General features: G+C 43.8%; 1 protein-coding gene across 1 annotated transcript in view; it reads right to left on the reverse strand.

The window, feature by feature from the left end:
- The window catches only part of LOC143275928 (uncharacterized), a 39,293-nt gene extending 19,027 nt beyond the window's left edge, over positions 1-20,266 (reverse strand). The window contains exons 1-29 of the mRNA XM_076580270.1: positions 20,146-20,266; positions 18,616-18,672; positions 18,072-18,232; positions 17,364-17,609; positions 16,818-16,970; positions 16,019-16,217; positions 15,391-15,640; positions 14,437-14,782; positions 13,984-14,133; positions 13,463-13,606; positions 12,696-13,070; positions 12,183-12,359; positions 11,499-11,665; positions 10,516-10,698; positions 10,067-10,328; positions 9,362-9,509; positions 8,352-8,606; positions 7,673-7,791; positions 7,074-7,212; positions 6,377-6,614; positions 5,529-5,748; positions 5,020-5,238; positions 4,119-4,313; positions 3,774-3,953; positions 2,911-3,234; positions 2,276-2,563; positions 1,536-1,766; positions 1,171-1,326; positions 457-906 (exon numbers count right to left, since the gene is read on the reverse strand). Coding sequence (XP_076436385.1) covers positions 457-906; positions 1,171-1,326; positions 1,536-1,766; positions 2,276-2,563; positions 2,911-3,234; positions 3,774-3,953; positions 4,119-4,313; positions 5,020-5,238; positions 5,529-5,748; positions 6,377-6,614; positions 7,074-7,212; positions 7,673-7,791; positions 8,352-8,606; positions 9,362-9,509; positions 10,067-10,328; positions 10,516-10,698; positions 11,499-11,665; positions 12,183-12,359; positions 12,696-13,070; positions 13,463-13,606; positions 13,984-14,133; positions 14,437-14,782; positions 15,391-15,640; positions 16,019-16,217; positions 16,818-16,970; positions 17,364-17,609; positions 18,072-18,232; positions 18,616-18,672; positions 20,146-20,203 — 6,090 coding nt within the window. The 5' untranslated portion in view covers positions 20,204-20,266. The remainder of the gene's footprint in view (positions 1-456; positions 907-1,170; positions 1,327-1,535; positions 1,767-2,275; positions 2,564-2,910; positions 3,235-3,773; positions 3,954-4,118; positions 4,314-5,019; positions 5,239-5,528; positions 5,749-6,376; positions 6,615-7,073; positions 7,213-7,672; positions 7,792-8,351; positions 8,607-9,361; positions 9,510-10,066; positions 10,329-10,515; positions 10,699-11,498; positions 11,666-12,182; positions 12,360-12,695; positions 13,071-13,462; positions 13,607-13,983; positions 14,134-14,436; positions 14,783-15,390; positions 15,641-16,018; positions 16,218-16,817; positions 16,971-17,363; positions 17,610-18,071; positions 18,233-18,615; positions 18,673-20,145) is intronic.
- Between the last annotated feature and the right edge of the window lie 273 nt (positions 20,267-20,539).

Raw genomic sequence — 20,539 nt, forward strand, 5'->3', positions numbered from 1 at the left:
TGAAGACAGGATGTGGAATGGATATCATATAGCTGATAATAATTTTATGTGGACGGTTCAATATAGAAATGGTGATAGTCTGTGGGCTTCTTATTATATAATTGATAACAACCCTTGGTTTCTTGAAACAGTATGTGAACAATCCAAGTCAGGACAATTCCTAGAAGAAACGAATAACTAAACCCAAATGACAGACAGAAAAAAATAATGAGTGCAAAATGATAACACTGATCGGTAAAGATGAGAAAATCAATATTACAGAGGATTGTCATGGTGACAGTCTTCCCACTTTGCCTCACCTTTAATTGAACGTTTGTTCAGCACAGGGATACTTATAAAAATTCTCCTCCATACAGAATACTGAAAACGCTGACTCAAACACATCTACCTTCCTTTATCAACCATTCTATAGAGAAAGATCAGGTGACTTCAACAGTACGTTCATGTGTATCTCACCTGGAGGTAAGGGAAGTCATCTCTGGGTGTATCCAGACGAAGTCGCGCATTCAAGTCATCTTCAGCATTCCAGGTGGCGCTAGCTTCATACTGGCCAGTGAAGGGCACGGCCTTGAAGTCAGCCTTCACCTTGCCAGCTGCAGACTGGACGCTCATCTCCACACCAGTGTCCACAACACGCAGCTCATCCCAGGGTGTGGTCAGTTTCACGCGCATGGCACTGGCGTCACGCTGCACGTGCGTGCTCAGGATGACGTTCTTGCGCATGCCCAGATCGATGTTGAGCTGGCTCACCACTTCGCTGCCCTCCACCTTGCTGCTCACCTGAGCTGCCAGACTGCGCATGCTTCGCACTGGGGTTGTGACCCTCATGGTGATGTCGAGGTCATCCCAGTTGTTGATGGTAACAGATCCCTCAGCAGTCACCTTCTTGCGTGGTTCCCATGAAAACTGAAATGTTAAAAAAAGACATATCATGTTGAAATTTAGTCATATGCATCAATAAAGCTAGTATTGTAAATGAAAAGACAAAATTCATTGTTAGGCTATTCAAAACTCGTAATGAAAGTTCTAGATAAAACATACTGAAACAGAACTATTATCGTGGTACTGTTTCGGAGGAATAAACTGAAACGTTTTCTTGAACAGTAGGGCCAGAAACCTGCTGACTGATCTACACAAAGAGGGAACATTATACAACAGCACATATCTCACCTCAGCATTGGCAGACATGGGGAAGCTTTCGTACTTGGCATTGACCTTGCTGCTGATTGGCTGAGTCCATGGTGACGTCATGCTGAAATCCATGTCAGTTTTACTGGCGTCAGCAGTCAGGATCACGTTGTGTGCGAAGGCCTCACGGTTCTCATTCTGAACAAACGACAGGAAAAAGAATTGGTGTAGAGTCTGCTGGGTACTGTGTCACAGCAATACCACACAGGGGCATACACATATACACACATAGATACACACTTAACACACATACACACATACCACACACAGACACATAACCCACATACCATCCCTCACCCCACCCTACCCAAAACACAGTACCCACTCCACTGCAAGGTGTACCTTACCTTCACAGAGGAAGAAGACACGATCCTGCCAGTTCCGTACTGTGTGTTCATCTCAGCACGCCAGTCACGAGCGTTTCTCCATGGGGTCTGAAGAGCCACAGAGCCGCTCAGAGAGCCAACTGCACGTGCACCTGTGACGTCAATCTGCACGCGCTTGCTGGCCCCCCAGGTGGTGGTGAGGGTGGAGGTAAGGCCGGAGGAGGTGTGGCGATGGGACCAGGTGGTCTTCAGCTGTAAGAGAATCAAACTGACATGTAGTAAACTTTGATACATGTGGGCTGCTGCTGAAATCACATGCTTTTAAACAAAGTCACGAGCATTGCATGATCTTCTCTATGTTGTGTTGTGCTGTGTTATTGTTTTGTGTTATGTTATGCAATGTTGTACTGTTCTTTGGAACTATTATGCTGTGCAGTGGGGTTATAAAAAAGGTGTGTTTTTCACACACACACACACACACACACACACACACACATGGTGGCAGAATTGCACTGGTCTTTAGTGCTGCAGCCTTGGAGGCTAGCTGGCCTTTCAGGACCAACCCAAACGGCGTCTGTCCTAAATCTCTCTTAGCCAAGAGAGTGGGGATGTAATTCATGCAAGACACTTTTCACAACAATACAATTTAATCCCAGACAGCTGGGACAGCATTTGTATCAATTGCTGTCATGTTGGTCAAAGTCAGACACAACTGACATATACTCGTCAGGCACTCGTTGAAAAAGACAGGTGCTGCCTACCTGTTCTTTGGGCCAGGTGATGGCGATGTCCCCAGTGTTGCTGCCTGTGTCCACGTTCATGTTCATGAGGTAAGAGTAGGCCTGCTTGTTCACCTTCATGTCCACCTGGTTGGAGAACTGACGTCCGTCATCTTTGTGCATGGCACTGACACTCAGAGACTTCAGGCTGATCTTGCGCAGGCTGGACTTGACGTCCAGCTGAGCCTGCAGGTCACGTGACCCGTCTGTGCCACGGTTCTTGGCGGTCAGGCTGATCTCACACTGGTCCTTCTGCAGGGACAGGGCGAGCTGGAAGCAGCACACAAGGCACACACTCATCAGAACACGCTTAAAGCTAGTTCACAGGCTCTTTCCCTAAAAGCTTACAGTTTCTGTTAGCATGATACCCATCTGAATAGAAGTTATGCTTCAATGATTTTCCAGTATTGAATACAAATGACAGAAATCAAGCAAAGACACTTTCCAAAGGAAATGAAACTGGACTGTGGTAAATTATACGAGTAAAAAGATAGACCCCTTCAAAAAATCACAAGCATGTACACACATGAATTATGCTTCATACCACCACCGGATTATTCTAGGAAGCTCTTACACTGTATCAAACATCACTGTCTGAACATGTATAAGTTCTTTACCTTCGTGCGAAGACCAGTGTCCAGCTTGTGGGTGAAGGTCAGTCCCATGGAGCCATAACCCCGGAAGGGGGTCTCGGCCTTGAAGTTCACGTCAATGTCACGTGGGGTGAAAGGCTGGGCCACAACGAGGTTGGTGGTGATGACGTTTTTCTTGTCTCCCATGACCAGTTTGGTGCTGAGCTGATGCTGAGAGCTGCTGCTGTCCAGTCCCAGACTGACGGCCAGGTTGCTGTATCCCTGCAGAGGGCTGCTCAGGCTGACACGGGCCTTGTGGGAGGAGTAGTCCTTGCTGCTCTTGCTGCCCGCCATGCCTTCAATCACCACCTGGTCATCACAAACAGAGAAACACACAAATTTGGAGATGATGGGAGATGGGTGGATTGTTGACAAAACGAGGAAGCAGAATGAGAAGAAGAAGAAGGAGAAGGACAAGCTCGAGAACAAACAAGAACAAGGACAAGAAGATGTGAGAAAAATGACAAGCAGAACGACTATCAGTTTGGTGCTGTGGATGAGATGGACAGCCTGATAGACAAATGTCACACACAGAATACGAAACTTTTGATTATGCCTTCTTGGTAGATAGAGAATACAGCACAGAGATAGACAAAAAGGTGTTGGAATTAACTACAATTAGAGAACAAAGAACCAGGTGGAATATTATATAAACAGATACATACATGCACGTAATTAATATCATACCTTTGTTAATGGATTGAGAAAGGCAGAGACTTGTTATCATCAACTATTTTATCAATTTTTTGTGTGTGAACTATAAACCATGGATAGACCTATCTATGAGTAAACTACCAACCAGAATCTTACTGACTTTAGCGTGAACTATTGACCTTGACCCAACTGACCTTAGCGTTCTTGTCGTTGTCAGCATCCCAAGCAGTTTCAAGGGAGCCCTCGTAGTTGCCCTTGACCTTGCCAGCGTTGGCCTTGAGCAGGACACGCCTGGAGGGCACCGTGACCTCCAGACTCCACTTGCCGTTCTTAGACTTGGCCAGTTTTTGAGTGCCGCTCACACCATAGGTGTTCTGGGGAAAGACGGCACAGTTCATGTTAGGATACAGACGTGCACACAGTGACCAGATTGTAAGTCCCGCTCACAATTGTACGGATTTTCACACACACACACAACACACACACACACACACACACACACACACACAGAAAGCAGATAAAACATTCCCCATGCTTACTTTGCCCTGCTTGACAGAGCCAGCCAGCTGCAGGTCATCCCTCTCCAGGTTGGCCTCCCCGGACAGAACGACTGGCTTGATTCCATCCACACCCACAGTGCTGGTCACTTCATGGGAGCTGCCGCCGCGGTTCTTGTACACTGTGTTGATGCTGTGCATGCTGCCTCCAGTCTTGATGTTCAGGCTGTGCTCCCACTGGGAATAAACAGATAAGGGGTTAAAGATGATGTGATGATGATGATGATGATGGTGATGAGTATGATGATGATGATAATAATATGATAATAATAATAATAATAATAATAATAAGAAGAAGAAGAAGAAGAAGAAGAAGAAGAAAGCTTGATTATAGTAATGAAAAATAATACTGTATAGTGCTTCTTTTGAGCAACCTCCCTATACAATGGTTTCTAAGCGCCTCACATGGAATACAATTGATATTCAATCGCTCAAACTGCACACAACAGTGCGCGAAGACATGAAACAGAACCAAAAAGAAAGTGATACTGTGAACAAACCAGATTCTTCATATGTAAGGAGATTGTTTTGAAGAATTGCCAAAGGTTCGATTCTACTTCTGTGACAACTTTTAATTCTAATTCAATTATTCAAATATACTGCGTTTTCGTGGTGCCAAACCAGTACATTACTATTATCATAATAAGAGATTCAACAAGATATGGACAGGAAACGAAAAGATCGATGTATATTATGTCTGGTCTGAACATTTGTATCTTCGAATTCCTGACGTTACAAAACCCCATTGTTTTTTTTTGTTTTGTTTTTTAATTGACCTACTGAACACTTAAAGCACCAAAAGAACATGAAAGTGGAATAAACAAAAATACCACGGAAACCGTCTGGATGTTCAGCATATATCTCAGACGATGAAATGACTCACCTGTTTCTTAGAAGCCTGAGTCAGGCCGGATTTCACAGTGAAGCCAGATCCTGAGGCCCTCAGAGTCAGTTCACCGTTCATCTTCGTCAGTTTGTTGCTCTTGTCCTTCAGGGTCAAGGCCGCACTCAGGTCTTTGCCCTTGGCATAGGTCAGGATGACATTGGACTCCAGGCTGCTCGGATTGTGTTCGTGCATGCCTCTGATCTTGACGTCGATGTTCTGAAACCAACGGAGAACACATGTGGGAGCACATCCACATGGAGTGGCTGTGACACACACAGAGTGAAGATGGAATTGAAAACTATGTTGATGATGTTTATCACAACAACCGATTTTTCAGTTTAAAGCATGATTTTCTTGTTTCATCCTCTTAACGTTTTTCAGTTATTTTTCTCCTTTTTCGTCACTGTTCTTTTCTTTTTACTTTTTTCATTTTCTTGAAAAATAAACATATAGAAAACTCCAAATGAACAAGAACACATCAAAAGACCCTCAGTCCACGAGTTTACCTGCTGAGGAGCTTCTGCTGACATCTTGAAGTTGAGGTCCATGTTCTTGAGGTTCTTGATCTTCCTGGCCAGAGTGGCGGAAACACTGACACGCTTGGTCTTGTCTTTGAGGTTTCTGCCGTACTTCACTTCCAGTTCTCCTGAGGACAGCTTCTTCTTGTGGTCCAGGTTCAGTTTGATGGCAGTGTTGTAGTCAGGGAAACTCTTGGAATCCATGCTCCTAAGTGAACAGTGAACAGTTGTATGGAATGCTGTAAAGTCACACATGTTAAAGTTTTCTGGGAACTATTGATAAGAACGGTTTTGTTTCTCGTCAAGTACACGATTATGAGCAACAAGCTAAGAAAAAAGTAAATCTTAATTTGATCCTTGGCTGACAGACTGACAAATAACTTTTGATCTATTAAGTGATCACTTGGCTGGACTTTTTATTAGGGACATACTGGATATGCATATTTCTCCCAAACTATGATTGGCTGAATCATAAATGATTTCCGGGTTTATAACTGATATTGACACTCACATTCACTATGCTTGTCATCAGCCTGATTACCAAACAGTTTGTGATTATTTCTTTTCTTTTCCTAGTGATTGTAACTGCAGCGAGAGTTGCTTAATCACGACAACCCTGTTCGCTTTTGATTTCGGATTTGGAAAAGTCTTTTCCATGTCTGAGCCTGATGATGACCCTGTCGTAAATGTTGGCATATTAGAAGACAGTTGTGCCATTAATTTTACATGTTACTGGCAGTCAGCGTGGACAGCCATGTTCAACAGTATTTAAAAAAAAAAAAAAAAAAAAAAAAAAGACCGACAAACGTCAATGTAAGGGATGGACGTGTACTCACGATCTGAGAGTGTACTTGTTGTAAGCCTTGGTGGATCTGTCAGACAGTTTGGCCATGATCACGATCTTGTCTTTGACGACACGGGGCACGTTGTACACCACGGTGACCCGACCGTTCGCCAGACGTCCGTTCTTGACGTTGACAGTGGCAGACATGCTGCTGCTCACCACAGCCGACTTGATGTTGACTTTGCTGACGTAACGGACAGCCGCCTTACGTTCTGACTTTGTGGCAGTGACTGTAACACATGGAGTGGACATCAAGGTCATGACAGTCTCTTTCATTGATATGTAGCTCGCTTTCAAAAGGTGACTGGTTTATCTCTCAAAGGTTATGACTTTGTGGCAGTGACTGAATGAACGATGAAGAAGTAAGTCACTCTTAGTCACATGTTAACGTATTGTTCTCCTGCAAAAGGTGTTTGTCTCATTCTGAACATGCTTTCTGATTATGCAGCAGTGATGGCAACAAACATATCTTATTGTATATTCAGGTCCATTTGAACAACTTTCTTACTTCAATCGACATTTGCTTATAATGTTACATCCATCAATACAAGTGACGATATGTTCAGTTATGAACAACTTCTTCCATGGTATGTAGTGCTCACATTGCTACAACTGTTGTCGAACTTTCTCTTGAATTATTATAATCCTGCCTCCCACCCCAGTTTCCCTCTATGTGCTGTTTTACTCACACTGAGCAGAGACTGGTTTGAAGTTGATCAGGTTGAAGATGAAGTCAGTCTTGAGGATCTTGTCCTGGGTGTACAGGGCAGAGCCACTGAACGACACCAGCTCCCGTTTGGGGGACTTGACTGACAGGAAGGGGGTCACCTGTGTCACACACGTACAGACATACGTCATCATCACCATCATCATGGTCATCATCATCATCATCATCGCCTTCATCATCATCATCACAACTACCACCATATTCATGATCGTTATCAGAAATAACATTATTGTTGTTTCTACTGTCAGTCTTACACTAGTTTTTGATTGTATTACTTGTGGTGGTAGGTGTGTTTTGTAATTCAATATACCATGTCATAAAGAGGTGAGAATCAAAAAGAAAGAAAGAAACAAAAAGCCATCCCTTATAAAAACTGATGAATGTATTAGTACCACTGCTGCTAAGATTGCTGCATCTGTTTTGTTCTTTTGTCGTTATTTGTTATACTGTTGATGTTTGATTGCATTTCTTTGTTACTGATTGTGTTGTTGTTGCCTCTGCCGTTATTGTTTTCTTTGTGGTTTACGCTGTTGTTTGTATATGTGCTGTTGCAATGGTTACCTGCATCTTGGATTTGCTGATGGACATCTGGCTGCCCACACGCAGGGAATACTGTTGTTTGTCTCCCTTGGCCACAGAGCCTGTCAGGCTGACTTCCTTCTTCGTGTTGGTGAGAGCAGCTGTAGGACACATTGTTGTAGTATGGGTTAGTACAGCACGTGCCTTTTGCAGAAACGTAAGACTGAATGATTGGTTGACACGAATACTTATATATCTGTCAGTAACCAAGCTCTAAGTGCTTTACAAATACGGTGACGTTTTCACAATAGATTGTCTACCTTGGTAGAGCTGACTCAGAGCTGCCTTTAACTTGAAGGCGCTCATCTTTCGTTGCATGTGTTATGAGACAGATGTGCCTTCCATGTCTATAATGCAAATATTTTTACTTCGTCATTGATGACTAAAACGTTCTGTATCTAATAACTGTTAAATGATTATCATAATCATAAGAAAAGAGGGTGACAACATAGAACATTGACAGTCCTGTGCATGGTAATCTTACTAATACCACTACAGTATTGATAAATTATGTATACATCCAAAGTAGCAATATACAGAAGGGTTTGCGTTATGATATTTCTTCCAGAAGATGACCTTGTATCGCAGTGTGTTAAATATGATAAAAGAAAATTAGAGAAGATTCAACGAAGTCTCAGGCATGAAGAAGAACACAACTCACACTTGAGAGTCAAGGGCTGGGCAGTCACACCACTCAAGGTGAGGTCCACCACTGCAGACTTTGTTTCCATGGAAACCATGCCAGTCAGAGCCACGTTGTCTCTGTTGGGATGACGGAGTTCCACCATAGGGGTGTATGTGACACCGTTCTTGGACTCGTCGATCTTCACTTCCGTTCTGAGGGAGTAGACGTTGACGTCATCTGTGATGAAACTTCCGCTGACACCCATGAGTTTTTTGGTGTTCGTGATGGCTCCTGGAAAAAAAAAAACAACAAAAAAACTTTGTTTGGGAATTTATAATAAATATATTACTTACTGCTGTGTGATTCATTATATTATCCATGAGACTAGAAGAGCATAATTTCTACCCCTTCTCTACATTTCCAAGAGAAAATGATGGTCTGAAATACTTTTCTCCATGATAACGTTAGTTAAAACAGCAAAATGATGTGAATATTAGACTATTGAAAATCTAAAATTTTGTGTCGAAGACATTTTGAATTCAGTGGTGTGTCATAGCTCATGCTTTTCGTTTAATGTTTTTTTGGTTGTTTTTTTTTTTTCTTTTTCGTATTTTAGCTAGTTTATTTTGCTCCAATAATCTGTTGGAGCAAATAATAACAGCAAAGCCATATGAAAGACAGGGGGCAGCCCTCTCCTGTATTCATTTGAATAAGCTTACAATTCGGCCAACAGCAGAGTGATAGCTGTATGATCAATGTTTTCTCTACTGCACTGAGAATTCATTTACAGCTTAGATTTTTGTGAAGGACTATGACTCTCAAACTAGGAGAACATGATTGCATTGGCTGTTTCTGTTGCAGCCTTGGAGGCTAGTTGGCCTTTGGGGATCACGTCAACGCCAGCTGTCTTGAAGCCCTCTTGTTCGAGGTAATGGCGATGTAACCTCTCCACAATAATCAAATTCTAGCCCTGATAGTTGTGACAGCAGTTGCCACCTCTGCTATTCTAAAGGTCAGAATTGGACATGACTGACTGTCGTACGTACCTTTGAATTCAGCTTTCTTCCAGGGCGAGGCAGCGCTGACCTCCAGCTGTTTGTCTTCGTGGTTCAGGACGAGGTCAAAGGCCAGAGAGCGATCCACTTTGGACCCAGGAGTGTTGAAGGACAGCTGAGCCATGGTCTTCTTTTTGTTCTGCAGACACACACCACAGGGACAATTGATAAAGTGAAAGTTGACTGCTGAGTCTATGGAAATTAGAAATGGAGTTACTTTATAAAACCTGTAGGTGGTAAAATAGTCCCTGAACTTGGACATATAGTTAGAAACGTTGGACAATTGTTATCAAAAGTGAGTCTTTTTTTTAATCTATAGTTTTTGAAACGTTATAGGACAGAAACAGTTTGACTATACTGTTTAGAAAGCAATCAGATTAGGAAAAAACGTACAAGAACGAATTTAAATATCTTATAAAAAGAACTGTTTCAGAAAGAGAACAAGATTATGTCAGCCTGAGCAACATTTTCTAGATTTTTTTCCATGTAGAGGGTGCGGATGGTTGTGTAAATCCAGGATACATTATCATTCCTACCTGAGGACCCACTCGAGCAAAAGATGAAGTATGCTTCGTCTACCCATTTGACATGCCGACAAAAGACTCCAATATTTTCTACAAACAGTTCACTGGCCCTCAAAACACAATAACAGAATTCCAAAGGCACTATATGAGTGTGGCAGGTACAGTCACTGACCTCCACCCTCTTGGCCAGAAGCTTGTAGCTGGTGTGAGTGTCCCGCTTGTACAGAGCCACGCTGAGAGAGGTGGGCCCAGTGAACGGGTAGTAGGGGCCAGAGACACGGGTGGACGCGTTGGGGTACTGCAGTTCTCCGCACAGCTCCAGACCAGTGATGCGTGACGCCAGCTCTCCTGTGCACACCTTGACGGTCTTTCGGTTCTCGGTGATCATCTTCTGCTTCTTCTCCACCGTGTTGTGCACGATGCTGAACTCAGAGCTGAAACCACAGTTGGAAGTGTTGGATTTACAGTCAGCCATAGGATGTGTGTAATGCTTTTTAGCGGAATCAGTGTGTTCATACTCTTTAGTTTACCATTTATTGCAGGAACAGGTTCCAGTCAAACAGGTATCATTATGAATTTGGAGGATATTATCTTCATCCTGAAATCTACAGTATCACTGACCTGATATCGAAGATCTCCATTTTGTCCTCAGGGGCATCCAGTTCCATGCTCAAGACACGGCCACGGTCAAGGTCAACTCGTGCCTTGAGGGCAGTGCTGGAGTGGAGCGTGCCAGTCACGTGTAGAGCAGCGCGTGACACCTGGGCATCCACTGACATCTGGCCAGAGATCTGGATGGCACCGCTGAAACAGGATACAGGATTTGGTGAAGAGTTGTTGTCTGTGAGGTTTTCTCAAGTACATTTAGCCATCAACGACACTCACTATTCCAACAGCCTAGAGTGTTGTCAGACAGAAAGCGAGTGTGTGTGATGCTATCAGTGCAGTATTGTCCATGGCCATGATGTGCAAATGAAATAGTTCTGACATCCTGTGCAGTGCTCTCATGAAGGGTTTTATTCTAAGATTTCAGTAAATGCCACACCACAGCAACATGAAGGCTTAGTTTCTTTGAAGTAATTTAACTGCAACACAATGATATCATATCTGATAAAAACAAAAAAACAAAAAAATTATCTGGATATAATGTCCCAATAAAGGTGCATCATATTACTCATTTAAACAATGATACAATTAAGTTGGTGTGTCTTTATACAAATGCAAAGAATTTCAGACGATTTGAATCACAATGCAGAAAAGTTCTTTTGAACCTTGTAACCCACTATACATGAAAGGTAGTTTCGTTTGTAAAAATGTAGCAAACAATGCAGAAAAAGCATGTTTTATAATCAACGCCTTTGAACATGAAGTGAATGATAGTCAGTTATGTCCGACCTCGACGATCAGAACAAGAGAGAAGTCAACTGCTGTCAAACCATACGGGCTAGATTTTGATTATAGTGGAGTGTCTTGCCCAAATTACAACCCCATTCTTTCAGCCAAGAGGGTTTAGGACAGTTAGCTTTGGGTATGGTCCTCAAAGGGCAACTAGCTCCCGAGGCTGCGTCATATAACACAAAATGGGTAAAGGGCAAGACTCGAACCTGGGTCTGATTTCTCCGTCAATCTGCAGACTGCGGGGTGTGGAGGACACCTTACGCAGGTCCACCTTGCCAGAGGCCTTGAGGTCCACAGTGGCCGTTCCCTTCACTGTCAGTGACAGAGGCAGACCACAGGACGTGGGCACTGTCATCTCGGTGTCCAGGAACTCCTGAAACAATCCACACAGCCACGGTCATCACTGTTCCCTTACACTTCTTGTTCTTCGGAACAGTTCGTTGCTGCTTCTCAATGAAAACTGCACCTGTCAGAACTGATTATTCAAGATATTGCTTGAATGAATAACTGTCCCTTCCCTTTATCATATACATCAAATTCTGATCCAATTTAAGTTTTTCGAGGAGGCGTCAATGCGTTCAGACAAATCTATGTACGTACAAGACTTATGCTAGGCAGATGCCCGACCAGCAGCATAAACCAACACGCTAGTCAGGCCTTGAGTGCATACCTTTCAGAATGGATTTCTTCCACATACCTCTTCTAACAAAATACACATTGCAGACACCACAGTCACAACAACACACGCCTTGCACACACACCACAGTCACACTAACATACATTGCACAAACTACAGTCACACACACACACACACACACACACACACACACACACACACACACACACACACACACACACAGCGACACCAGCAGACTACTGCTGTTCCTTACCGTGCTGTGAGTCATGGAGATGTCGTGGTTCTTGCTCAGCTTGATCAGGAAGTCCAGCATGTTGAAGGAGGAGGAGGAGGTGAAGGAGTCCAGGCCCTGGAACCGCTGGAAGGACATCTCATTGCCGAACATCCTCAGGTACAGAGACCCCTTCAGTTCGTCCAGTTGCTTGTTACTCTGTCAGGACACAGGACACATGGCAGTGAGGTGAACCATCAAATGTGAGTATGTCCCTTGTGTACCATTTCTAAGAAAACATTAAAGCTTCGTGGATGACGTCCAGCAACATTCAGATATCCCCACACTATTTCTCCCATCGAACCATATTTGATTCGGCTACAAATTGAAACAATTCTTCAGATAATATCATGCTGCATGTGCTGTCATTTATTGGTATTGATTAAACACTCCATTGTTTTTCAACGTATTAATACGCTAAAAGGTTTTGCCAATGATCACACGAAACTTATTTGTAAATTTCACCTTGTCACTTTAAAAAGAAATATTCCTCACCTTCTTATCTTGGCCCTCCTGTGCGAAGTAGCCATAAGGTCCCAACAGGGTCTCCAACAGGTATTCCAGACCTTCCAGTCTCAGGCCAACGTCCAGCAGGTTGAGGGAACGGCCGAACAGATCCACAGTGAGGTTGGCAGACGCAGAGCGGGGCAGGGAGGAGGAGGAGGACCACACCAGGTTGCCCTCAGCAGCAGCTCCGCTGTTGAGCCGTTTGAGGAAAGCAGAGCCCTCGTAGTTGTGGGAGAACTGGAGACGTCCCAGGTTGAACTTGGCGGGCAGCTGGACGTTCTTCAGCAGTTGTCTGATGGCCTGTTTGTGGGGACTGGACGTCTCCTGCAGGTTGGTCAGGTGACTCCACACAAAGGATCCCACCTGGACACAGTATGATAGTCACAGGTGAGGAAAGCTAATTGCCTGAGGTCATCGTGAGGTAAATTTACACGGACAGGTATTTAGCAGGCTTTATAGGGTTGTTGTTTTTTGTTTCCCTTTTTGTTTTTTTTTTTTTCAAAGCATACACGAGCAAGGTCAGCATCTAATGATCTAGGTGAAAGAGAGTATTTATTTTCTCCAGGAAGCCGTCAGTCATAAGATAATTTTCCGGTCAGTTAGTCGGCCAGTCAGTCCATAAGACAGCCAGCCAGTCAGTCATTTGTCTGTTTGCTTGGTTGCTGTTTCATGTCGTTTGTTTTATGAATTGATTGATCAAGGAGACAGTCTGATCGTCGACTTCATGCATGATTCACTGATTTGTTTCTAATCACCTGCTCATCTGTTTCAGATTCCAGGAGAAGCTGCACGCGCTGCAGAGTGTCGTCATCAGGACACGTCATCACAGCCAGGTAAGCGGCAATACGTAACTCAGAGTCCTCCTGGGTGTCCTCCATGAGGAAGGTGACGGCAGTTCGCTGTAACACAGGGCACAGTGTTGGAGTCACACGGCACTCGGTCATGTTGACCATGTAGGATGGTACACAGATGTATACCAACACGTTCATCATGTAGGATGGTACACTCACACAACAAACATGTTGATCGTGTAGGATGGCACACTCACAAAACAAACATGTTGATCGTGTAGGATGGCACACTCACACAACAAACATGCTGATACAACAAACACACACACACACACGACTCGGTCCCTGTCATATCCACACAGATGTATATTCACACACACACACACACACACACACACACACACAACACGCACGCACACACCACACACACACACACACACACACACACACACACACACACACACACACACACGTCAGCAACTCACGTCAGCGTCACAGGGCATACGTCTGAAGGCCTGGGCAGCCGCCACACGGACCTCCATGGGGTTCCTGGTCCTCTTCACGCACTTGTTCACCACAGACACGCTGCTGCTCACGTGACCCGCGTTGCCAATAGCTCGCAGTCCCATCAGCACCTGCCACAGTCACGTGGATTTTATAATCAGGTTTCTTTCAAATATTAACAGGTACATTATGTCCATGGAAATGTTCACAATTTTCAGACCAGACACAAAAATGTAATGTTAAACATTTGATCATTTGAACTTGTAATCGTGTTTTTGTATTACGACATTACTAAAACCTTCATGTGGCGTCTAATCACTATCATGAAAGTCTGGCACTTCCCTAGAAATAACCATGAAAGATTCTGCATTTTCAAACAGCCAGGAAAAATACAGTAATGCACAGGACATAGTCACAGGTGTTTGCAAACAGACCTGGTCCAGGTTTTTCTTGTTGACGTAGCAGGAGCTGCCGACAAGGTCCTCAAAGGACGTCATGATGCTCTGTACTGAAGACTCCAGGGTGCACTGGGGCTGGTGCTGACAGAAGTTGTTGATCATGGTGGACACAGGCAGCAGGGCTTTCTCCCCGAGGGTCTGGGACTTGAGCAGAGACTTCACCTGCTCCAGCATGGCCGCGCTGGGCTCCTGGATCAGGGCCAGTGATGTCAGCCACATGTCGGCTTCAAGGCCGGTGACGTCATCGCTCATCAACATCTGCGTCATCATGGTGACGGTGGCTTCAGTGCCCACCATGGGCAGAGCATCCACGAAGAACTTCCTGTCAGCACAGCAGTTTAGGTCTGTTAGTGGATCAGTTCATTGTTCTTGATCACTGTTCTGTCAATGTATTGTTGACTGTGTATGTTTCAAGCGGATTAGGTCATCGTTTTTTTATCACTATGCCGTAGATGCATTGTTGACTGGATATGTTTCAAGTGAATCAATCCATTGTTTATGGACAGTACTCTATAGGTCAGTTAGTGGATCAGTTCATTGTTCTTGACGACTGTTCTGTCAATGAAGACTGTATATGTTTCAAAACAATCAATTCACTGCTAATGGACAATACTCCAACTGTCAGTTCATTATTGGGTGTATATAATTCATGTGAATCAGTTCATTCTTCTCTGTTTTTCAAGTGAATCAATTTGTGTTTGCTTTTTTCATTAACACCATTCTGTCAATGTGTTACTGACTACATTGTGGACAGGTACAAAATTTCACGTTTCGTATACATAACAGTTCCTGAAACACTTGATCCAAATTAAAGAATGAAATGAGATGCATTCTCGTTTCTGTTTTGTTTTAAATTAGAAATGATAAATGAACCATGATTGATCATTTCACCATCAAACTGGAGTCCAGGACCAAGCAAACCCATCTCACCTGGTGCGGATGTTGTTGACACACAGTGTGTTCTGCTCCAGCTTGGCGTACAAAGCCTTCAGACCGGAAGTGTCCACTCTGCGCATGGCAGAGACAAGGGAGGAGAAGAGGCGGGGCGTGTCAGGCCGGATATCCGTCTGGGTGTCACGACACAGCTGACGTAGTACTTCCTCTGCTTCCTGCTGGGCTTTGCGAGTGATCTCCTCTTTGTTGGCGTGTTGGAACATCAGGCTGACTCTCTGGGACACAGCTGTACAGACAACATGGCGACTCTGTCTGTTAATTTGTCATGGCTGACATCATACTGACGTTAGAGACAACACAAAACCAGACGAAAGAAGACAGCGCTCCCAATTTTCTTCTGAAAAACATTGGTTTTGTAACCCTTTCTGAAAATTAATGAAACAATTCTTCTGGTGTCCTTCAATGAAAGAAACAAAAGACGATGTGACTGATCTATGATCCAATGCTATCAGGAGGAAAAGGCAATAAATTATTATATATATTAGAGAGAGAGAGAGAGAGAGAGAGAGAGAGAGAGAGAGAGAGAGAGAGAGAGAGAGAGAGAGAGAGAGAGAGAGAGAGAGAGAGAGAGAGAGAGAGAGGAATTATCCGAAAAAGATCTTACGCTGGATTCTGGCGGAGGAGCGACTCTGACTCTTGTACTTGAGACTCTGGGACACCTTGGTGACGGCCCCACTTGCCTCCCTTGAGAAGGGACGGAACTGGTGGCTTTCAGTACAGGTGGCGCTGCTCAGGATGCCATACTGGTCCACCGTCTGCTCGCACTGGTGAGTGCTCTTCATCAGAGGCAGAGACTGCACAGACTGAAAGCAACACAGCGACAAGTGTTAAGTCTCTGGAATCATATCTATAGTTGTCTTCACAGTCACAAAAACGACCATGTGGGAACATTTTTTTTTATATTTTGAAAAGTTTGTGATCCGTTATTTATGGTGTGGTTTCTTTAGATTAGAAAGAAAGAATATTGACTAGGGTACGTGCACACACACACACACACACACACACACACACACACACACACACACACAAAGCCTCAGAGAGGATAAGACATGGAATGGCTACAGTGAACCAGCACTGCACTGGATTGTGCTGTGCTGTGCTGTATTGTATTGTATCAAATTTTATCATAACACGAATATCTGTGTGAAATTTGGGCTGCTCTCCTTTTTTCCTTCCTTTTTTCAGTCTGCATGGGAAATTTGTCTTCATGCCAAAACAGAGTTTTCAAGAGGGTATTACCAAGGACAACTCTCTTGTTGCCGGGGGTTCGTTTACGTGCGCAAAGTGCATGATACAAACGAGACCTCACTTTATTGTCTCATCCGAATGACAAGCGTTCAGACCACCACTCAATGTCTAGTGGAGTGGGAGAAAATTCTGTCGAGCGTGGTGCTACTACTCACGGACTGCACGTGGTAAGGGGAGGCTTGCAGGGCAGTCTGGTAGTCATGACGACCGGTGCAGGCCAGCAGGTCCTTGCTTCTCGTCACTGTGGTGGAGTACCAGCCCTTGTTCGTCACCTGGTACTGGGAAGGGCACGTGCCTGCCACGTCCACCTGCACAGCACGCGCTTCGTGTCACCATGGTAACAGCAGGTGTGACAGGTATTCAACATCATTTTCATAACTAGAGCAATAGCGAACTCAATGTAGATTTTTCAAAAGGTCGTTTCTGCAGTACATTGACCCAGAATATATATTTTTTATGGACTTATGTTGTGTAGTTGTTTTACCACAACACATAGCAACAAGAAATGTGACGGTATTTTCATCATCTTCATCATCACCATCTTCATAACTTGAACAATACTGTAAAACAGGATTAAAACACAATCATGCTGTTGTCAACATCTTATTTTTTTATCATTATCAACAACGTTATGAACATTTCATTTAGTTTGTGCACACACACGCACGCACACACACACACACACACACACACACACACACCTCAGTCACAGTCTGGTCAGAGTCCAGACGAGTCATGCCGTTCTGGAAGGCAGACAGAACACCACGTTTCACGTTCAGGGCCCACAACTCCTCCTCCTCAGAGGGACACAACTCGTCCACGACGCCATCTTGGAAGGAGAAGCGGAGAGGTTGTCTTTCCAGAAGAGCGGCTGCACGTGCTGATTCAGGTGCATTGCGCATGCTCTGTGAGCTGGGGTCAGATTCCTTGACGGTGACGTCACGCAACTGAAATGAAAGAAAGAACTTTGATGTATGTGGTAGCAGTGGTAGGTGAGAAAGGTGACGGGCAAAAGGAACAGGAATTATGTGTCGATTGATAGTGATGGTTTCTGAAAAAGCATGTAAACTCCTGATGTTGATTACAGCACAGATAGGGGGTGGGTGTGGGGTAGAGAATGAGAGAGAGAGAGAGAGAGAGAGAGAGAGAGAGAGAGAGAGAGAGAGCAGGGCAAGTTATATCTAACTATGCTGCAGAATGTCGTATTAGTACTTTGTTCTCTTCTGTTCTCTCTCTGCCAGTTGGGCAGTATTCACATTCACATTCAACACACCTTCAGTGACCACATTAGAATCACAGTCAAACTGGTCTATGATCTAAACATGACTGGAACGTTCTAACTAGACCTAAAATTCTACAATTCTACAAAACAACTTTTGTTTAATGTGTATGCAGTGACGTCATCTGACCTGAAGGACCATGTCACAGTCCCCGATGACGTGTACAAGGGCGGTGGCGGCAACAGACAGGCGTGCAGTGTCCTCACTGGCATCCTCCATAGAGGTGGCGGTTTCTGCCAGGTAATCGAATTCGTAGGTCGTGTCTCGGGCATACTGGAACTTGTTGGAAGCTGTGTGCACAGAGCAACAGGAAAGGGAGTTTGTAGAACGTAGGCATAGTTTGGACATTTCAATGTGCTGTGTTTCACACACACACACACACACACACACACACACACACACACACACACACACACACACACACACACACACACCTGTAGTGTTGTGTGTTTGCATCAAAACAACATCTACGAAGAGAATTTGTGCTTTCAAAACATTTATCAATTGGAACAAACACAGAGAAACTATGAGGCATTTTCCTCTAATCTGAATCGCTCCGTTGTTGCCGTTAGCGTTCCCGTTGTCAAGGGTAACATCAAGAACGAGTTTTAATAAAATGTCTTTCTGTACAAACCCAGACTTACGTATGTAGACATAACAACACCAAACTCACCAACACATTTCTTTGCGCATTGTGAACCATCATCATCCCGTGAAGAGCTGATTGGACCTGGGGGAGACAGAAAAAAGCATCATCACCTGCTGCAACACAGATCACACAGCTAACTGACGAACGAACAAACGAACAGAACGAATAAGACTTTTTCAAGACGGCAGTAAGATGATATAATTACGTAGGTGTTTTCCCCCATCCAGTTCTCGGTTCGAAAAGAAAAGAAATGAAAGAAAAGCAAAACGAAAAGGAGACAGACAGACAGATAGATAGATAGATACACAAATACACTCTCTCTCTCTCTCTCTCTCTCTCTCTCTCTCTCTCTCTCTCTCACACACACACACACACACACACACACACACACACACACACACACACAGATAGACAGACAGACAGAGAGAGAGAGAGAGAGAGAGAGAGAGACAGAGACAGAGAGAGAGAGAAAGACAGAGAGAGAGAGAGAGAGAGAGAGAGAGAGAGACGGATGTAAAGACGGAGAAAGAAAACAATGCAAAAACGGATCAGTGAAAGAAAAAGAATCCACAAGATTAATGCCACATGAAAAATGAAAAAGCAACAGACAAATGTTTATTCAATACTTCATTTAAAACAGCAATTGAATCTTTTCATACCTATGCGTCGCAAAGCATTGATTGCTCCGATTTCTCGATCTACAGTTCGATTTTTATTCTTCTGAAATTAAAGGCCTTTCCGTCCCACTCTCAGCTTTTCGAATTTATGAACATACACTCGCTGATATTTGGATATACGTGATATTTTTTATTGCACTAGTATCTTTTTCTTTAATAAACAAACCAAGAGAACAATGGCTTGCAGAATAGTACAACAGTACAAGACATTAGATCTTGACTTCTGATGCGACTGTCTGTTTTTTGGTGTTTTTTGTTGTTGGTTTTTTGTTGTTGTTTTTTGTTTTGTTTGTTTGTTTGTTTTTTTGTTTTGTTTTGTTTTGTTTTGTTTTTTCTTCCTAACGATTCCGAGACGGCTTTAACGGAACAGTATCAAAATGTCATTTACAAGTGAAATGCAACAAACCAAAATAAAATAGCATGACATTAAACGAACACTAACGCTTCAATTTGTAGGAGGACAGAATCGAGCGGAATAAAGCTCTCCCAAGATGAGAAGCACCACATAGCAAAAAGGCAAAAGTAAATGAATAAGAAGGAACTAAATGCATAAACATGCAAAGAAAAGAAAGAAATAGATCAAGGAATAATGCAAATATAAACCAAAATAAACTTATAAAAATAGAGAACTTTGAACCACAGATGCAATTTCACAACCCAGAATGAAATTCTGAACCTCGTACCTAGATATTTCGAGGGGTTTTAAATACTGAGTTACGTTCACCCTTTGTATATATCCAATATCAGAAAGTCTATTCCAACGAACCACTGAACCACCGAACCAGGCGATTAAAAGGCATTCCTCGATCGAACTCAAGTACAAACCACTACACCTTTTTTCAAGGATACCAGTGAGAGCAAAGAGAGCAGCACTTACCTCCCCTGGCGGGTGCCAGGAGGGCCAGAACAGTGACCAAGGCGGGGAGTCCCCTCATGGTGCTGGTCACAGGAGGAAAGGGTTGAAGCTGGGTATGATCTACCCGTGTTGCCACCCACCCTTTTATAGCCCCGGCTTTTCAGAAGGACCCACCTTGCAGCCACAGGATGAAAGTCCACCCCGGGAAACAGGGTTATCAGGCACCTTGAGGTCAGAGAGCAAAATGTTCTGAGGGGCCTCAGACGGGAGCCGGTGCAACTAATCGGATTCAGAATGACTTTCACACACACACACACACACACACACACACACACACACACACACACACACACACACACACACACACACACATGTTTGAACCAGAACGACTTAATCATTATCCCAGTAAGAGAAA

The sequence above is a fragment of the Babylonia areolata genome, chromosome 31 (genome assembly GCF_041734735.1).
Source record: "Babylonia areolata isolate BAREFJ2019XMU chromosome 31, ASM4173473v1, whole genome shotgun sequence".
Taxonomy (NCBI): Eukaryota; Metazoa; Mollusca; class Gastropoda; order Neogastropoda; family Buccinidae; genus Babylonia; species Babylonia areolata.